Source organism: Salmo salar, chromosome ssa03 (genome assembly GCF_905237065.1).
Source record: "Salmo salar chromosome ssa03, Ssal_v3.1, whole genome shotgun sequence".
NCBI lineage: Eukaryota > Metazoa > Chordata > Actinopteri > Salmoniformes > Salmonidae > Salmo > Salmo salar.
In genome coordinates, this window is record NC_059444.1 from 8,613,753 (window position 1) to 8,628,663 (window position 14,911).

General features: G+C 40.8%; 1 protein-coding gene across 1 annotated transcript; it reads left to right on the forward strand.

The window, feature by feature from the left end:
• The first annotated feature begins 3,517 nt into the window (after positions 1-3,517).
• Positions 3,518-14,784, forward strand: LOC106597103 (zinc finger protein 2). Its single transcript, XM_014188338.2, has 2 exons — positions 3,518-3,815; positions 11,813-14,784. The coding sequence occupies exons 1-2, from the start codon at positions 3,596-3,598 to the stop codon at positions 13,129-13,131; spliced, it is 1,539 nt and encodes a 512-aa protein (XP_014043813.1). The 5' UTR covers positions 3,518-3,595; the 3' UTR covers positions 13,132-14,784.
• The last annotated feature ends 127 nt before the right edge of the window (positions 14,785-14,911 follow it).

Genomic DNA, 14,911 nt, shown 5'->3' on the forward strand with positions numbered 1-14,911 from the left:
TTTGAAATGTAATTTTTTTTTAATTAAATGTACAGTACCAGTCAAAAGTTTGGCCACACCTACTCATTCTTTATTTTTACTATTTTATATATTGTAGAATAATAGTGAAGACATCAAAACTATGGAATAACACATATGGAATCATGCAGTAACCAAAAACAGTGTTAAACAAATCAAAATATATTTGAGGTTCTTCAAAGTAGCCACCCTTTACCTTGACAGCTTTGCGCACTCTTGGCATTCTCTCAACCAGCTTCACCTGGAACCAAGGATTTGTCCCAAATACAATGCTTTTAGTTTTAGAAATATTTAGGGCTAACTTATTCCTTGCCACTCACTCTGAAACTAACTGTAATTATTTGTTGAGTGTTGCAGTCATTTCAGTCGCTGTAGTAGCTGACTAGTGTATAGTGTTGAGTCATCCGCATACATAGACACTCTGGCTTTACTCAGTCAGTGGCATGTCGTTAGTAAAGATTTTTAAAAAGCAAGGGGACTAAACAGCTACCCTGGGGAATTCCTGATTCTACCTGTATTATGTTTGAGAGGCTTCCATTAAAGAACACCATCTGTGTTCTATTAGACAAGTAACTCTTTATCCACATTAAAGCAGGGGGTGTAAAGCCATGGCACAAGTTTTTCCCGCAGCAGACTATGATCGATAATGTCAAAAGCTGCACTGAAGTCTAACAAGACAGCTGTGAAATTGTTAGATATTACTCGTTAGATATTACTGCACTGTCGGAGCTAGAAACATAAGCATTTTGCTACACCCGCAATAACATCTGCTAAACACGTGAATGTGACCAATACAATGTGATTTGATTTGAACACCTTTTTATTGGTGCTTTGGTCCGAAAATCACAACTCTCCACTTCAGATCCTAATCATTTATAGAGCCAGGAAATCAAAACCACTCCTAGTCACCTTTCCTAATGCCTTAACTATCTTTGTGACCACTAATAGATCTCCAAGAAATACATAATTGTTGATGAGTCGCACTCTTACAAGAAACTGATGTTCTTTTACAACTTTCCCTCTTTTGGCTCCATTTCCCTTTTGTCAGTGTCTTCCATTCATTCTCACCAACTTCACTCATCAATCAGCACTTACACCATCTCCCTCCTCCACCATGCTGCTATTGTTGTCAGCTAGCCAGCATAAACTAGCTTGCTGGGAAATGGGAAAGGCTCATCAGAGATGACTTGACTTGAAACTAATTCATTAGTCTCCACTTGACTCTGAGCTGCTCGGCTAACGTCATCAAAGGTGTGTTCGTATAGCTTCTCCCTATGAAAGGGGACAGTCTAGTGATTTCAGCAATCGTGGTCTCATCCAAAGATTATGGATATACTGACAAGATACATGTCTCTCCGCCCTAACAATGAGAGTCGTTGTCCACAAAGCAGCACGGAGAAGCTGTCTAGCTCCAGCCTAATCTTTCTTTGGATTGCTGGATACATCTCATTATTGTAATCCTTTTTTGAATACTCAATGAGGGTTGTTGACATCAACCGCCTGTATTAAATGGAGAGAGATGCTATGCTACTAGCCTCATGTCATGAATATTATTATTATTGTTATTTCTCAAAATTGCCAGGATGTCACATGTCCTACTTATATCAGCATGCTCGTAACAACTTAAGCATTACAAAACTTTTATTCGATCAAATAAACCTCACGTAGCAAATAAGCCATTAATTTTTTCGTTGACCAAATTCGATGTTCTCAATGACATCCATACAAAAAACACCTTGCTTGGTGGGCGAAACAACGAAAATACGCCATCTGCTGGAGGGAGACAGATTTTCCACCGAGTTGGGCCTCTCTCTTCCTCTTCCTCTCATCTCGAAGTGATATTCTCAGAATTTATTTAGAGCTCACAACATGAAAAAAAATACTAAATCCCTTTGGGCGTAAAGCTGAAGTTGTAAGGAGTCTGCAGACATTCGAATAGTGTCTCAGAATTGCTCAGAGGAGGTTTGGCAGAAAATGGTCTGCTGTGAGTTATAGTAAATGGGGCCAAATTTGTACTGTCACTAAATATAATCATATTTATTTTACAGGTGAAATATTATAGTAAGTCGTTTATTTTATTGTAACTATATTTAGAAAGCATTAATATTATTATAATATTTGTATTATGTACTTGAGTTTGTGTCCTCAAAAGTGAGTACACCTCAGAAATGAATTCCTATTTTCTTTACCAGGAAGGTGCGTTCAAGACCTTTCTAGAACTATGCAGCATTACTAGTTATGGTTCATGGCCATCTCATGAAAAATTATTACTTTTGGGTATATCTATTTATGCGTAAAACTACATTTTGCCATAAAGTTCCAAATAAGTTGAATAAAGTTGTTTTAGATTACTTTATTTGCCGAGTCCATTTCAAGTAAAGAAATCTAACTCAAAAGTCAACAATCAGCTTTGAAAATATCTCAACATCCCAGGGATACATTTGTAAACAGGTAGAGTCAATTTGTATCAACTGTAACTAGGCAAGTCAGTTAAGAACAAATACTTATTTACAATGATGGCCTAACCCCAGACAATGCTAGGCCAATTGTGCGCCACCCTACGGGACTGCCAATCATAGCCAGATGTGATACAGCCTGGATTTGAACCAGGGACTGTAGTGACAACCCTGCATATTATGGGAAGGTTATTAAAAACAATCAAACTTGAGCACCAAGCTGTGGAAACCTGTGGATATTATGTTTGCACATTACAAATATATTTTATTTAGAAAACTGCTTTTCACTTATGTTAAATACATGTGCTATGAACTTGTTATGAATGGTACTGCAAACACTCATAATTAATAAGGTGACACTGTTATTAATGCCTCGTGTTATACCCTTTGGAGTGAAAAGATGGCAGATTGTACTGAGAAAAACAATTTCAAATAATCCATCCTGTTTGAAACTAGGGACATAAATAAATAATAACAATAATAATAATAAACTGGCATGTTGCAGCAGTGTGTAGAAGGGAGATCCCACAATGTGAGAAATTTGCAGGGGAGAAGGCATCTTGTGTCAACTGGGCATCCGAAGTGCCCTGTGAGGAAGCGACAGGTTGAAATTGCGAGAGTTCAAGAGGGGCAGAACGTTTCCTATGCTGAGGCAGTGAAGAGAGTTTAAGATAACCCAGGGGTGAGTGATTCGCCTGGCAGCCCCCCAGTGAGTAGGCCTGAAGAGAGACATACAGGGAGGACACGTTTTAGTAAGGTTGAATTTGTTGCGTTTATAGCCATACGATCAACTTTACTGCACTGATGGAGCCGAAATCACAGAAGAAAGCTTTGTTAGTTTTAGCAGCAGAAATATTTGGGTGTGAGAGATTTTAGTGCAGAACATCTACAGGGAGTTTTGAGAAAAGGAATTCCAAAGTAGTTGGATGATGGGGTTAGATGTTGGTGCAATTTAAGATTTTCCCCCATTTTTGTGACCAAACGCTTCATCCGCACTCCGACCAACGAAAGGCAGCAGCACGCAGCACCGCGTCTTATCTACCGGAGAAGAAAAAAAAATCACACAAAGAAGACAAACACAGGATTGTGGGAAATCTCGCACCTTGCGAAATGTAGGCTACATGCACAAATTTGAACGGAATATTACATATTTATCGACTTTAATTTCGATCAAAATGTCTAAACTACAGTTGTTCAATGCGTATCTGACTGAACGATTAACAGCAGCGGCTGCGGAGATATCAACGGCAGTAGAGAGAACGATAACGGATTACCAGGAAGAGAACGAACGTCTGCGACGACTACTTGATTTGTTAACCAAACCAAAGTTTCATAGAGCAGGTCTGTATTGAATCAATGGGACAGCTAACTCAATGTGATATCCTAACATTTGAAATAAGGCACACCGCCTAGGTAAGCTAACGTTAGCTAGCTAGACCCAATGATGCATAATAACCCGGGGTTGTTGATGCTGTGGAATTGGACAATGACGGGCTTTGAAGGGTCATGGCTAGAAGGGATCCAGGTTTTGTTGAAGGGTCACGGCTTGAAGGGTTGCAGGTTTTGTTAAATTAACGTCCGATTTTCCTACCAGGTTAGGATAATTGGGTTAAGGTTAGGGCTAGCCAAAATGCAAAAAAGAATTGAACGTTTGACCTTAATTTGTCAAAAGCTGGATCCCTTCTAGCGATCCATGCTGCTGGCTAGAAGGCCGCCGCTGTTCTTATCCCAGAAGGAGCACTTCTCGAATGAATGGAATTCTACAGTATATCAATAAAAATACATGTATTTAAGTATTTATTTGTTGTAGTGGGGACAATAACATTACTACTTACAAAAACTGTTTTAAAGAATAGGTTTTTATATTTTTTTAAATAATAATATTTTAATGTTCAGTTCAATTAAGGCTCAGACACAACAATAGCATTTGCTGGCGGAGTGTACTTCACAGCTCTGAACGTAACTTGCGAACCGAGTGTACACTGATTTTACATGTAGAATCGTGTGAAAATGTCGGCAGTCAGACGTCTACAGCCGGTGGTCCCTAAAACACAGCGCGCTGAACAACCGGCAGACGCCAGAATCACATTGGGTGCGATGTGTAACTGTTCCTAGCCTTCCATCCTAGCCTTTCAAGGCGCCCACCAGAGTTCAATGCTCAAATCAAATTAGATTTGTCACATGCGCCGAATACAACAGGTGTAGTAGACCTTACAGTGAAATGCTTACTGACAATCCCTTAACCAACAATGCAGTTTAAAGAAAAATACCACACAAAAAAGTAAGAAATAAAAATAACCAATAATTAAAGAGCAGCAGTAAAATAACAATAACGAAGCTATACACAGGGGGTACAGGTACAGAGTCAGTGTGCAGAGGCACGGGTTAGTCGAGGTAATTGAAGTAATATGTACATGTAAGTACAGTTTTATTAAAGTGACTGCATAGATAATAACAGAGTAGCAGTGTAAAGGGGGGGGGGCAATGCAAATAGTATGGGGGTAGCCATTTGATTGGAGTCATGGCGTTGGGGGTAGAAGTTTTTTAGAAGCCTCTTGGACCTAGACTTGGTTCTCCAGTACCGCTTGCCGTGCGGTAGCAGAGGGAACAGTCTATGACTAGGGTGGCTGGAGTCTTTGACAATTTTTAGGGCCTTCCTCTGTCTGGTATAGAGGTCCTGAATGGCAGGAAGCTTGACCCCAGTAATGTACTGGGCCGTACGCACTACCCTCTATAGCGCCTTGCGGTCAGAGGCTGAGCAGTTGCCATACCAGGCAGTGATGCAACCCGTCAGGATGCTCTCGATGGTGCAGCTGTAGAACCTTGGGGCAGCTGGTAACCTAGTTGTTAGAGCATTGGGCCAGTAACCAAAAAAATTGCTAGATCAAATCCCCGAGCTGACAAGGTAAAAATCTGTCGTTCTGCTCCTGAAAAAGGCAGTTAACCCACTGTTCCCCGGTAGGCCGTCATTGTAAATAAGAATTTGTTCTTAACTGACTTGCCTAGTTAAATAAAGGTTAAATTAAAACAAAAAAACAAAAATGTTTTTGAAGATCTGAGGACCCATTCCAAGTATTTTCAGTCTCCGGAGGGGGAATAGGTTTTGTCGTGCCCTCTTCACAATTGTCTTGGTGTGCTTGGATTCTTTGCACCACACGGCCAGGTCTCTGACCTCCTTCCTATAGGCCGTCTCGTCGTTGTCGGTGATCAGGCCTGCCACTGTTGTGTCATCGGCAAACTTAATGATAATGTTTGAGTTGTGCCTGGCAGTGCAGTCATGAGTGAACAGGGAGTACAGGAGGGGACTGAGCACGCACCCCTGAGGGGCCCCGGTGTTGAGGATCAGTGTGGTGGATGTGTTGTTACTTACCCTTACCACCTGGGGGTGACCTGTCAGGAAGTCCAGGATCCAGTTGCAGAGATAGGTATTGAGTCCCAGGGTCCTTAGCTTAGTGATGGGCTTTGAGGGCACTATGGTGTTGAACGCTGAGCTGTAGCCAATGAATAGCATTCTCACATAGGTGTTCCTTTTGTCCAGGTACACTATTTCTGCCACTATTTCGAAGTAATTCCTGCTGTAGAGCGGAAATGCTTGTTTAGGGTCTACCTCCGAAGAATGACGGAGGCCAGTTATACATATTCGCGAATTGGGGGTGGAAAAGAATGTCATGGTGATTTCCACATTGAGTGGAGAAACATGAATAAATAGGGAACTGACAGCTGTCAGTGTAGCTAGCTAGAGTGCTAACCTTATGTAGCTAGAGTGCTAACCTTATGTAGCTAGAGTGCTAACCTTATGTAGCTAGAGTGCTAACCTTATGTAGCCAGAGTGCTAACCTTATGTAGCTAGAGTGCTAACCTTATGTAGCTAGAGTGCTAACCTTATGTAGCTAGAGTGCTAACCTTATGTAGCTAGAGTGCTAACCTTATGTAGCTAGAGTGCTAACCTTATGTAGCTAGAGTGCTAACCTTATGTAGCTAGAGTGCTAACTAGAGTGCTAACCTGATGTAGCTAGAGTGCTAACCTGATGTAGCTAGAGTGCTAACCTGATGTAGCTAGAGTGCTAACCTGATGTAGCTAGAGTGCTAACCTGATGTAGCTAGAGTGCTAACCTGATGTAGCTAGAGTGCTAACCTTCTGTAGCTAGAGTGCTAACCTTCTGTAGCTAGAGTGCTAACCTTCTGTAGCTAGAGTGCTAACCTTCTGTAGCTAGAGTGCTAACCTTCTGTAGCTAGAGTGCTAACCTTCTGTAGCTAGAGTGCTAACCTTATGTAGCTAGAGTGCTAACCTTATGTAGCTAGTGCTAACCTTATGTAGCTAGAGTGCTAACCTTATGTAGCTAGAGTGCTAACCTTATGTAGCTAGAGTGCTAACTAGAGTGCTAACCTGATGTAGCTAGAGTGCTAACCTGATGTAGCTAGAGTGCTAACCTGATGTAGCTAGAGTGCTAACCTGATGTAGCTAGAGTGCTAACCTGATGTAGCTAGAGTGCTAACCTGATGTAGCTAGAGTGCTAACCTTCTGTAGCTAGAGTGCTAACCTTCTGTAGCTAGAGTGCTAACCTTCTGTAGCTAGAGTGCTAACCTTCTGTAGCTAGAGTGCTAACCTTCTGTAGCTAGAGTGCTAACCTTCTGTAGCTAGAGTGCTAACCTTCTGTAGCTAGCTAATGTTGTCTTTTTTTTTTTTTTTTTTTTTACTACATCATATTCAAAAGATTAGCCAGCTGGTTCTGGAGCTGGATTTGTCATGAGCATTTAGTTTGCCACAGACCAGTACCGGTACTTGTATGTAGTCTTGTTATTGTTATTTTATTGTGTTACTATTTCCTTGTTTATTTTCGGCCTACTTTTCCTACTTTTTAACTTTGCGTTGTTAATAAAAAAGCGCTTGTAAGTAAGCATTTCACGGTAAAGTATACACCTGTTGGGACTCCCGAGTGGCGCAGAGGTCTAAGGCACTGCATCTCAGTGCTAGAGGCGTCGCTACAGACCCTGGTTTGATTTCAGGCTGTATCACATCCGGCCGTGATTGGGAGTCCCATAGGGCGGCACACAATTGGCCCAGCGTCGTCCGGGTTGGGGTTTGGCCGGATTAGGCCGTCATTGTAAATAAGAATTTGTTCTTAACTGACTTGCCTAGTTAAATAAAGGTTAAATAAACCTGTTGTATTCAGCGCATGTGACAGATAAAATTTGATTTGATTTGAAATCAGTATCTTTGACTTCGCCATCTATTGTTATCTCCATAGTTTTAGCATCTTCCATAAGAGACATGCGTTTTTCTACATTGTAATTGAGGCGACAGTTGGAGCAGGGTTGCAAAAATGCATTCATATCACGCAATTATAGTATTTTTAAAACGGTTATATATATATATATGTGTGTGTGTGTGTGTGTGTGTGTGTGTGTGTGTGTGTGTGTGTGTGTGTGTGTGTGTGTGTGTGTGTGTGTGTGTGTGTGTGTGTGTATATATATATATCACAAACACTGAGTATACAAAAAATTAAGAACACCTGCTCTTTCCATGACATAGACTGACCATGGTAGACTATGATTAGGGTTGCACATTTTGGGGAATATTCAGAGGTGGAACATTTCCATGGGAATTAACGGAAATATATGAAAATGAATACCATTTAAATGTACCGTAAATTCCGGACTATAAGTCGCAACTTTTTTCCCAGGCTTTGAACCTCGCGGCTTAAACAATGACGCGGCTAATATATGGATTTTACCCGCTTTCAATAAAAAAATAAAAAAAAACACATTCTGTGACGTGCTCAGTTTTTGGGGCGGCATGAAGCTTTCATTAGACCAATGAAATTGCCGAACGGGTTAAGGTCAAACAACTTTTTTGTTTACTGTTTAGATTAAATCGAGCGCTCTCAAACGTCCCATCATTCTGATTACGGTAGTCATTTTGTCACCCTCATCATGGCAAAGACACGGAGTAATGCATAGGATGCAGCTTTGAAGTTGAAGGCGATTGATCTGGCTGTTGGAAAAGGAAATAGAGCTGCTGCACGGCAGCTTGGTCTTAATGAGTCGATGATAAGACGTTGGAAACAGCAGCGTGAGGAATTGACTCAGTGCAAAAAGACAACTAAAGCTTACTGCTATTTTTTTATTTTTTGTCACAAGCCGTGTTTCGTTAAAGCCTATTTATTTTTGTTACAAGCCGTGTTTCGTTAAAGCCCGTGTAAAGTTCATTTGCTTCAATGTACTGGTAGGCACCTGCGGCTTATAGACATGTGCGGCTTATTTATGTTCAAAATAATATCTATTTTTTTAATTCAGGCTTATATTCAGGTGCGCTTAATAGTCCAGAAATTACGGTAGATGTTTTTTGCATTGGATATATTTACCATATCATATGGGGGACATAAACCTTTTACCTTATCATAAGTAGACATAATTTCAAATGATTAAATCCTTCCAATAGAAATTTTAAAAAACAATTTAATGTCTAATTGAACTTTAATTAAATGAGTTGACTCTTCACATGGGATGATTTCACTGAACAACAAAAGAAAGGGAATATTGAATGATGCCCAATGATCCGTCGCATCTTCCAAAAAAAACGTTTTCAACATACATCTGTAAAATGATAGTCTAGAAACTAAAGCTTTGGTTGTCTTCCTCTCAGGCTTCCATGTCTTCTCCCTGGACCTCCTCAATGTCCACCTCTTGAACATCAGACTCTGAGGCCTCATCTTCACTGTCACTTTCCAACCTTGTTGAGGATGGCTTGTTGTCAGGCTCAAAAAGCCTCAAATATTGTTCAGCCTGTTGCGTGCTTTGGTGTGTGTGTTCCCAAACAAGGACCAGTTGCTCTCTGAGGTGGCTGATGTTGGTGGGATTTGGAGGATGATGGAGACAACAGGGGAAAGAGCCTCAGATCCACAAAGTCCCTTCCACCAGGTGGTTGATGAGATATGTTGGCACGACTGCCATATATTGCATCTCCATCCAGACAGGATGCTCTTGCCAGCATAATTGGGGTCCAACATCCACGCTGTGGCGTGTATGGGCTTCAGGCAGAAGTCTTTACGATTTTTGATGTATTTCAGAACTGCAGTTTCCTCTGCTTGGAGCAGCAGTGAAGTGGGCAGGGCAGTACGTATTTCTTCTCTTACATCTGCAAGCAGAGTCTGAACATCAGACAGGATGGCATTGTCTCCCTCAATCCGTGTAATGGCTACTTCTATAGGTTTCAGGCTGCTTACCACTCTCTCCCAAAATACATCATCCAGGAGGATCCTCTTGCTGGGGCTGTCCATATCGGCAGACTGTGATATGGCCATTTCTTGGAGAGACTCCTTCTCCTCCAGGAGACTGTCAAACGTGATGACAACATCACCCCAACGGGTGTTGCTGGGCAGCTTCAATGTGGTGCTCTTATTCTTCTCACTTTGCTTGGTGAGGTAGATTGATGCTATAACTTGATGACCCTTCACATACCTAACCAATTCCTTGGCTCTCTTGTAGAGGGACTTTTGTCAGAGATTGCTTGTTGTGAGCGCTGAGGGAACTTTATGCACTTTGCCAGATGATTCTGCATCTTTGTTGCATTCTTCACATATGATTTGGCACAGTATTTGCACAGCTTTTCCTTCTACATTAGCTGCAGTAAAATGTCTCCTCACCTCAGATAGTGCCCTTGGCATTTTCCTGTAAAGATTAGGGGGAAAAAAATACAATTCCATGTACAGATAAATAGTTAAGAAGTTAGATTAAACGACTCCTTTTGTAAGAAATGTTTTAAAATGAAACATGTATGGAAACAGGTTAATTAACACTCAGTTAGCAGGCTCAAGCAAGCTAAAACCCACATGGTAGCAAAAACTAATTAGCAGAAATTGTTAACAAGTTAGAAATGATTTAAACACACTGCTGTAGGCTACTATTTACTAGTTAACAAAAAGTCATATAAAATATATTCACCCCACCCAGTATTGTAATCAAAACTTACCAGAAAGCATGTAGTCCTTGGCTCAGGCAGTGTAGTACTGTGGGCTCAATAGCATCTCATTAGTGTGCAAGATCTTGAGAATCAGCTGCACATGTGATGGAAGAATGCACTGTGCATGCGGAGGGTTGCAATTCCTTTGAATTGGGGATAGTTTAACCAAAATATGCCACAAGACCTAGAATTGCTTTATGTGTATCCCACAAGAAAGGTTCACTGTTATAAGCAAATTTTTTGATGAATTTAAGCAAAATTCCCCAAATTCCCGGGCTTAACTTCCCATGGAAGAATTCTGGAAATTTACCGGAAAGTTTCCGAAGCTTTGCAACCTTAGCAATGGTCTCTTATTGATGTCACCTGTTAAATTCACTTCAATCAGTGTATATGAAGTGGAGGAGACAGGTTAAAGAAGGATTTTTAAGCCTTGAGACAATTGAGACTGGATTGCCTATGTGTGCCATTCAGAGGGTGAATAGGCAAGACAAAAAATGTAAGTGCCTTTTGAACGGGCTATGGTGTCGGTGTCAGGCGCACTGGTTTGCGTGTGTCAAGAACTGCAACACTGCTGAGTTTTTCAAACAGTTCCCCGTGTGTATCGAATGGTCCACCCCCCCCCCCACCCCCCAAAGGACATCCAGCCAACTTGGCACTACTGTGGGAAGCATTGGCGTCAACATGTTGCCAGCATCCCTGTAGAACGCTTTCGACACCTTGTAGAGTCCATGCCCATGTTAATAAACAATGCCATGCTGACGGGTGGTAACATTCAAATAAAACCCAGTCCTGAACAGAAACGTTGACTGAAAAGTATTAGCGCGTCATATGATAAGGGAAACACCACATTGACACAAGAAAACAACAACACAAAGTCCCCACTTCAAACCAAGCTATATCATACTTTGACTAAAACAATGACTTATTGACGTCAATCTTTGTGCAACGTCATGGGTAAGCTCTGGGGATCGTCTTTCAGTGGGGGGGGAGTGCATTTCTGTTCTTGTGGTACTTTAATATAATTGTAATGTATGCATTAAGGTGTCTAGTAGAATACATCTGTCAAAAAAAGAAAGTAGACATTAATAAATGCATTTTAATAGCTTCCAAAATCTTTTTTTTACAATGAAGGAGTACCTAAGAAATGAGGAAAATGTATGCATTCACTACTGCTAAATGAAATGACCGCGTGGTGGCTGTCAGGTTAATACATAGCATTGGCTACACAACTAGCTAGCTTACAGTTAGCTGCAGACTGTAGTGATGGCAGTAGGACATTTCTTCTGCAGGGCATAAGGGAGCTGGATGATACACTTTTATTATATTTTAAAATATGAAATTATACAGCAATATTTCCCGTCTGTTTTCTTTTCAGATCCCCAGCAACTCACTCTCCTTGTATCTGAAGAGGAGGAACACTGTGAGCAGGAGTGGAGCCCAAGTCTGGAGCAGGAGGACCCAGAGCCCCTACACATTAAAGAGGAACAGGAGGAATTCAGGACCAGTCAGGAGGAAGAGCAGCTTCAAGGGCTGGAGGCTGACACCAAAGACTCCACATTCACTCCTGCCTGTATGAAAAGTGACTGCAATGATCAGGGCCCACCTCAGCTCTCACATCATTACCAAACTCAAACTGTGGAGAACAAGGAGAAGCACTCTATACCCACCAACACAATTGAAGAGATCAAAACAGAACCTAATGGACAGGACTATGGAGTACCAGAACCTACTGGTGACTCTCATCCCCTCTCTGCAGTAAATCCTGGTTGTTCTGCAGCTCAGAGTGAAGCCAATGACAATGGGATGGAAAGTGAAGAACAACTGCCAGGATCTACACTACTCGAATCAACTAGAACGTGGGTAAAACAAGGACAAAGCTCCCATACCAGTACTGATGACAAGACAGCCACACAGTTGCCCCAATTTAAATCCCTCAATCAAAGACATTCTGTTCCTTTTTCTTGCAAGGTGTGTGGAGAGACTTTTGTTTTCATGGGGCATTTCGTCCATCATGTGCGAGAAACACACACAAAGAACCAAGACTACATGTGTGGTGTGTGTGGAGAAGACTTTGAGTCCACAGAATGTATGATCGATCACCTACAAACTCACACTACAGAAATATATTATTGTGACGTTTGTAGCAAACGCTTCACCTTTGAGTCTCATCTGAAACAACATATGTTGGTTCACACTGGGGAGAAACGATATCAATGCAAAGAATGTGGCAAATGCTTCATTCATAGTGGACAGCTGAATACACATATGAAGATTCACACACGGGAGAAATTGTATCAGTGCAAAGAATGTGAAAAATGTTTCCCCAGTAAGCATAACCTGGACAGACATATGGTGATTCACATATATTCTAATCTGAAAATGCATAAGACTCACACAGGAGAGAAACGATATCAATGCAAAGAATGTGGGAAATGCTTCCTTCATAAGGGACACCTGAATACCCATATAAGAATTCACACAGGAGAGAAACCATACCAATGCAACGAATGTGAGAAATGTTTTGGCCGGAAGGAAAACCTAACCGCACATATGAGGGTTCACACAGGGGAGAAACCATACAAGTGCCCTGTATGTGGAAAATGCTATAGCACTGCACAAGTTCTAAAATTGCATCAACTTCAAAGTCACTATCTAGGTTTCCATCCAATTGGTGATGGATTTTCATGTGAATAATCCATATAGAATGAATATGGCCATTTCATCACCAGAGGTGTGTTTCCATCCAACTGAATTGTTAGCAGATAAAATGCTGTGTGTGATGTAGATAACTTAAGAGCAAAAGTGCTTTTATGTTTTCATATACCAAATAAATGTTTCCATTGCATTTTTCAACTCTACGAATGTTTTTGTCACAAACTGTTGAGATAAATGGTATTACTTGCCCAATCTGGTTTTGGCACATGCTCTATAAACAACAGTCTGCTGATTTTTAAAGTGGACGAGGTAGGTTATATGATGAGATATTGATTGTTATAATTGGCAGCCATCAAGTCACCAGCATCATTGGACATTTGCAATAGGCTACAACATCATTGACTCGGAAGTTTAATGCGTCATGGTGGTTTTTCCACCGCAATTGTTGCGTGATCAACTTAATCGACCCCTCCCCCCCCCCCAAAAAAAATAAATAATAATATCCCACCTTGTCTAGTGTATTAAGTGTAGTTGACATTAGGAAGTTTTACAGACAAATTAGTGGTTTTCAAAAGGCCTGTCGTGACTTTTTTATTTTTTTATGCATCAGGTCATTGTCCTGTAGATCACTTCATTATTCCTTTTTGTTTAAAAAGCTCTACTGTGCGAATTTCTGACTTAGCCAACTTTTCTGTTAAAACATGAGAAATCAAACCTGTTCACAAGGTTGGTTAACTCTTGAGGTTCCTCGGGTCTCCACCGAACTAGGTGAATCCGCTTTTAGTTTTAAAGCACCTCGTTGCTGGAACCAACTACAAAATATATTACAATTAATTGGATGTTCTGGTGCCACTTGGGCAATTCAAAATATTGATTAGTGACTGTCTTATTGAGGAATGTCATGTTTCTTTTGTCTTGAATATTTGTGTTGTGCTGTATTTTACTGGTTTTATATTGTATTTGATTTGTATTATAAATTGTATATGCAGGGCTCCTTTGGAAAGAGACCCTGGTCTCAATGGTGACTCCCTGCTTAAATAAAGGTAAATAAGATTCATCAGCATGAAATGGTTGGATGAAACCTGGTTACTGTGAGGAATGTTCACATTGGTATGTAGTAGGACTACACATACTAGTGCCTTTTTGAGTAGTGCTTTAATCCCAAATGGTGACAAGCGAAAACCATCACACTTTCCCGGGCCTTGTGGTTAGAAGTATTTTTCTTTGGTGGTGCTAAGCACATACAATCTAAAATCAAAAAATGAAATAGTCTGAATGGGGGGGTGGGGGGTACTTTGTTTATTAATTTGTGTTAGTTTATAGCAAAAAGTGACCTGCCCAAATGTTACGTCATGGTCCCTTCTTTAGCTTGGAGGCTGCTGAGGCGAGGCGGCTCATAATAATGTCTGGAACGGAGCTGATGGAATGGCATCAAACATAAATGTATTTGATAGCGTTCCACTGATTCCGCTTCAACCATTACCATGAGCCCATCCTCCCCAATTAAGGTGCCACCAACCTCCTGTGTTGGAGTGTTTTTCAATCAGAAGGAATGAATGGCCTTTTCCAAATGAACACATCAGAAATGTGTTGATTCCTGTATATTTCGTTTTTCCATGACGACCTACTCAGGATTTACTCCAAAGTAGATATTTTAAGGAGATCCAAATAAAATAAAATCCATTAAACTTGTCATTACTTAAATGTCCCTCTGTTTTCCATAAACCTTTAAGATCCAGTATAACAGAATCACAGAAGTTCATATTCCAAAATGTAGTTTGTTGAAGTGTTGTCTTTCTCTAGGGTTGCAAACTTCCTG

What these genes read in the sequence shown, in the direction of transcription:
- LOC106597103 (XM_014188338.2), top strand. Translation starts at nt 3,596, where the DNA reads ATGCACAAATTTGAACGGAATATTACATATTTATCGACTTTAATTTCG. An exon ending in ACCAAAGTTTCATAGAGCAG is followed by an intron (nt 3,816 to 11,812) that starts GTCTGTATTGAA and finishes TTTTCTTTTCAG; the next exon opens with ATCCCCAGCAACTCACTCTC.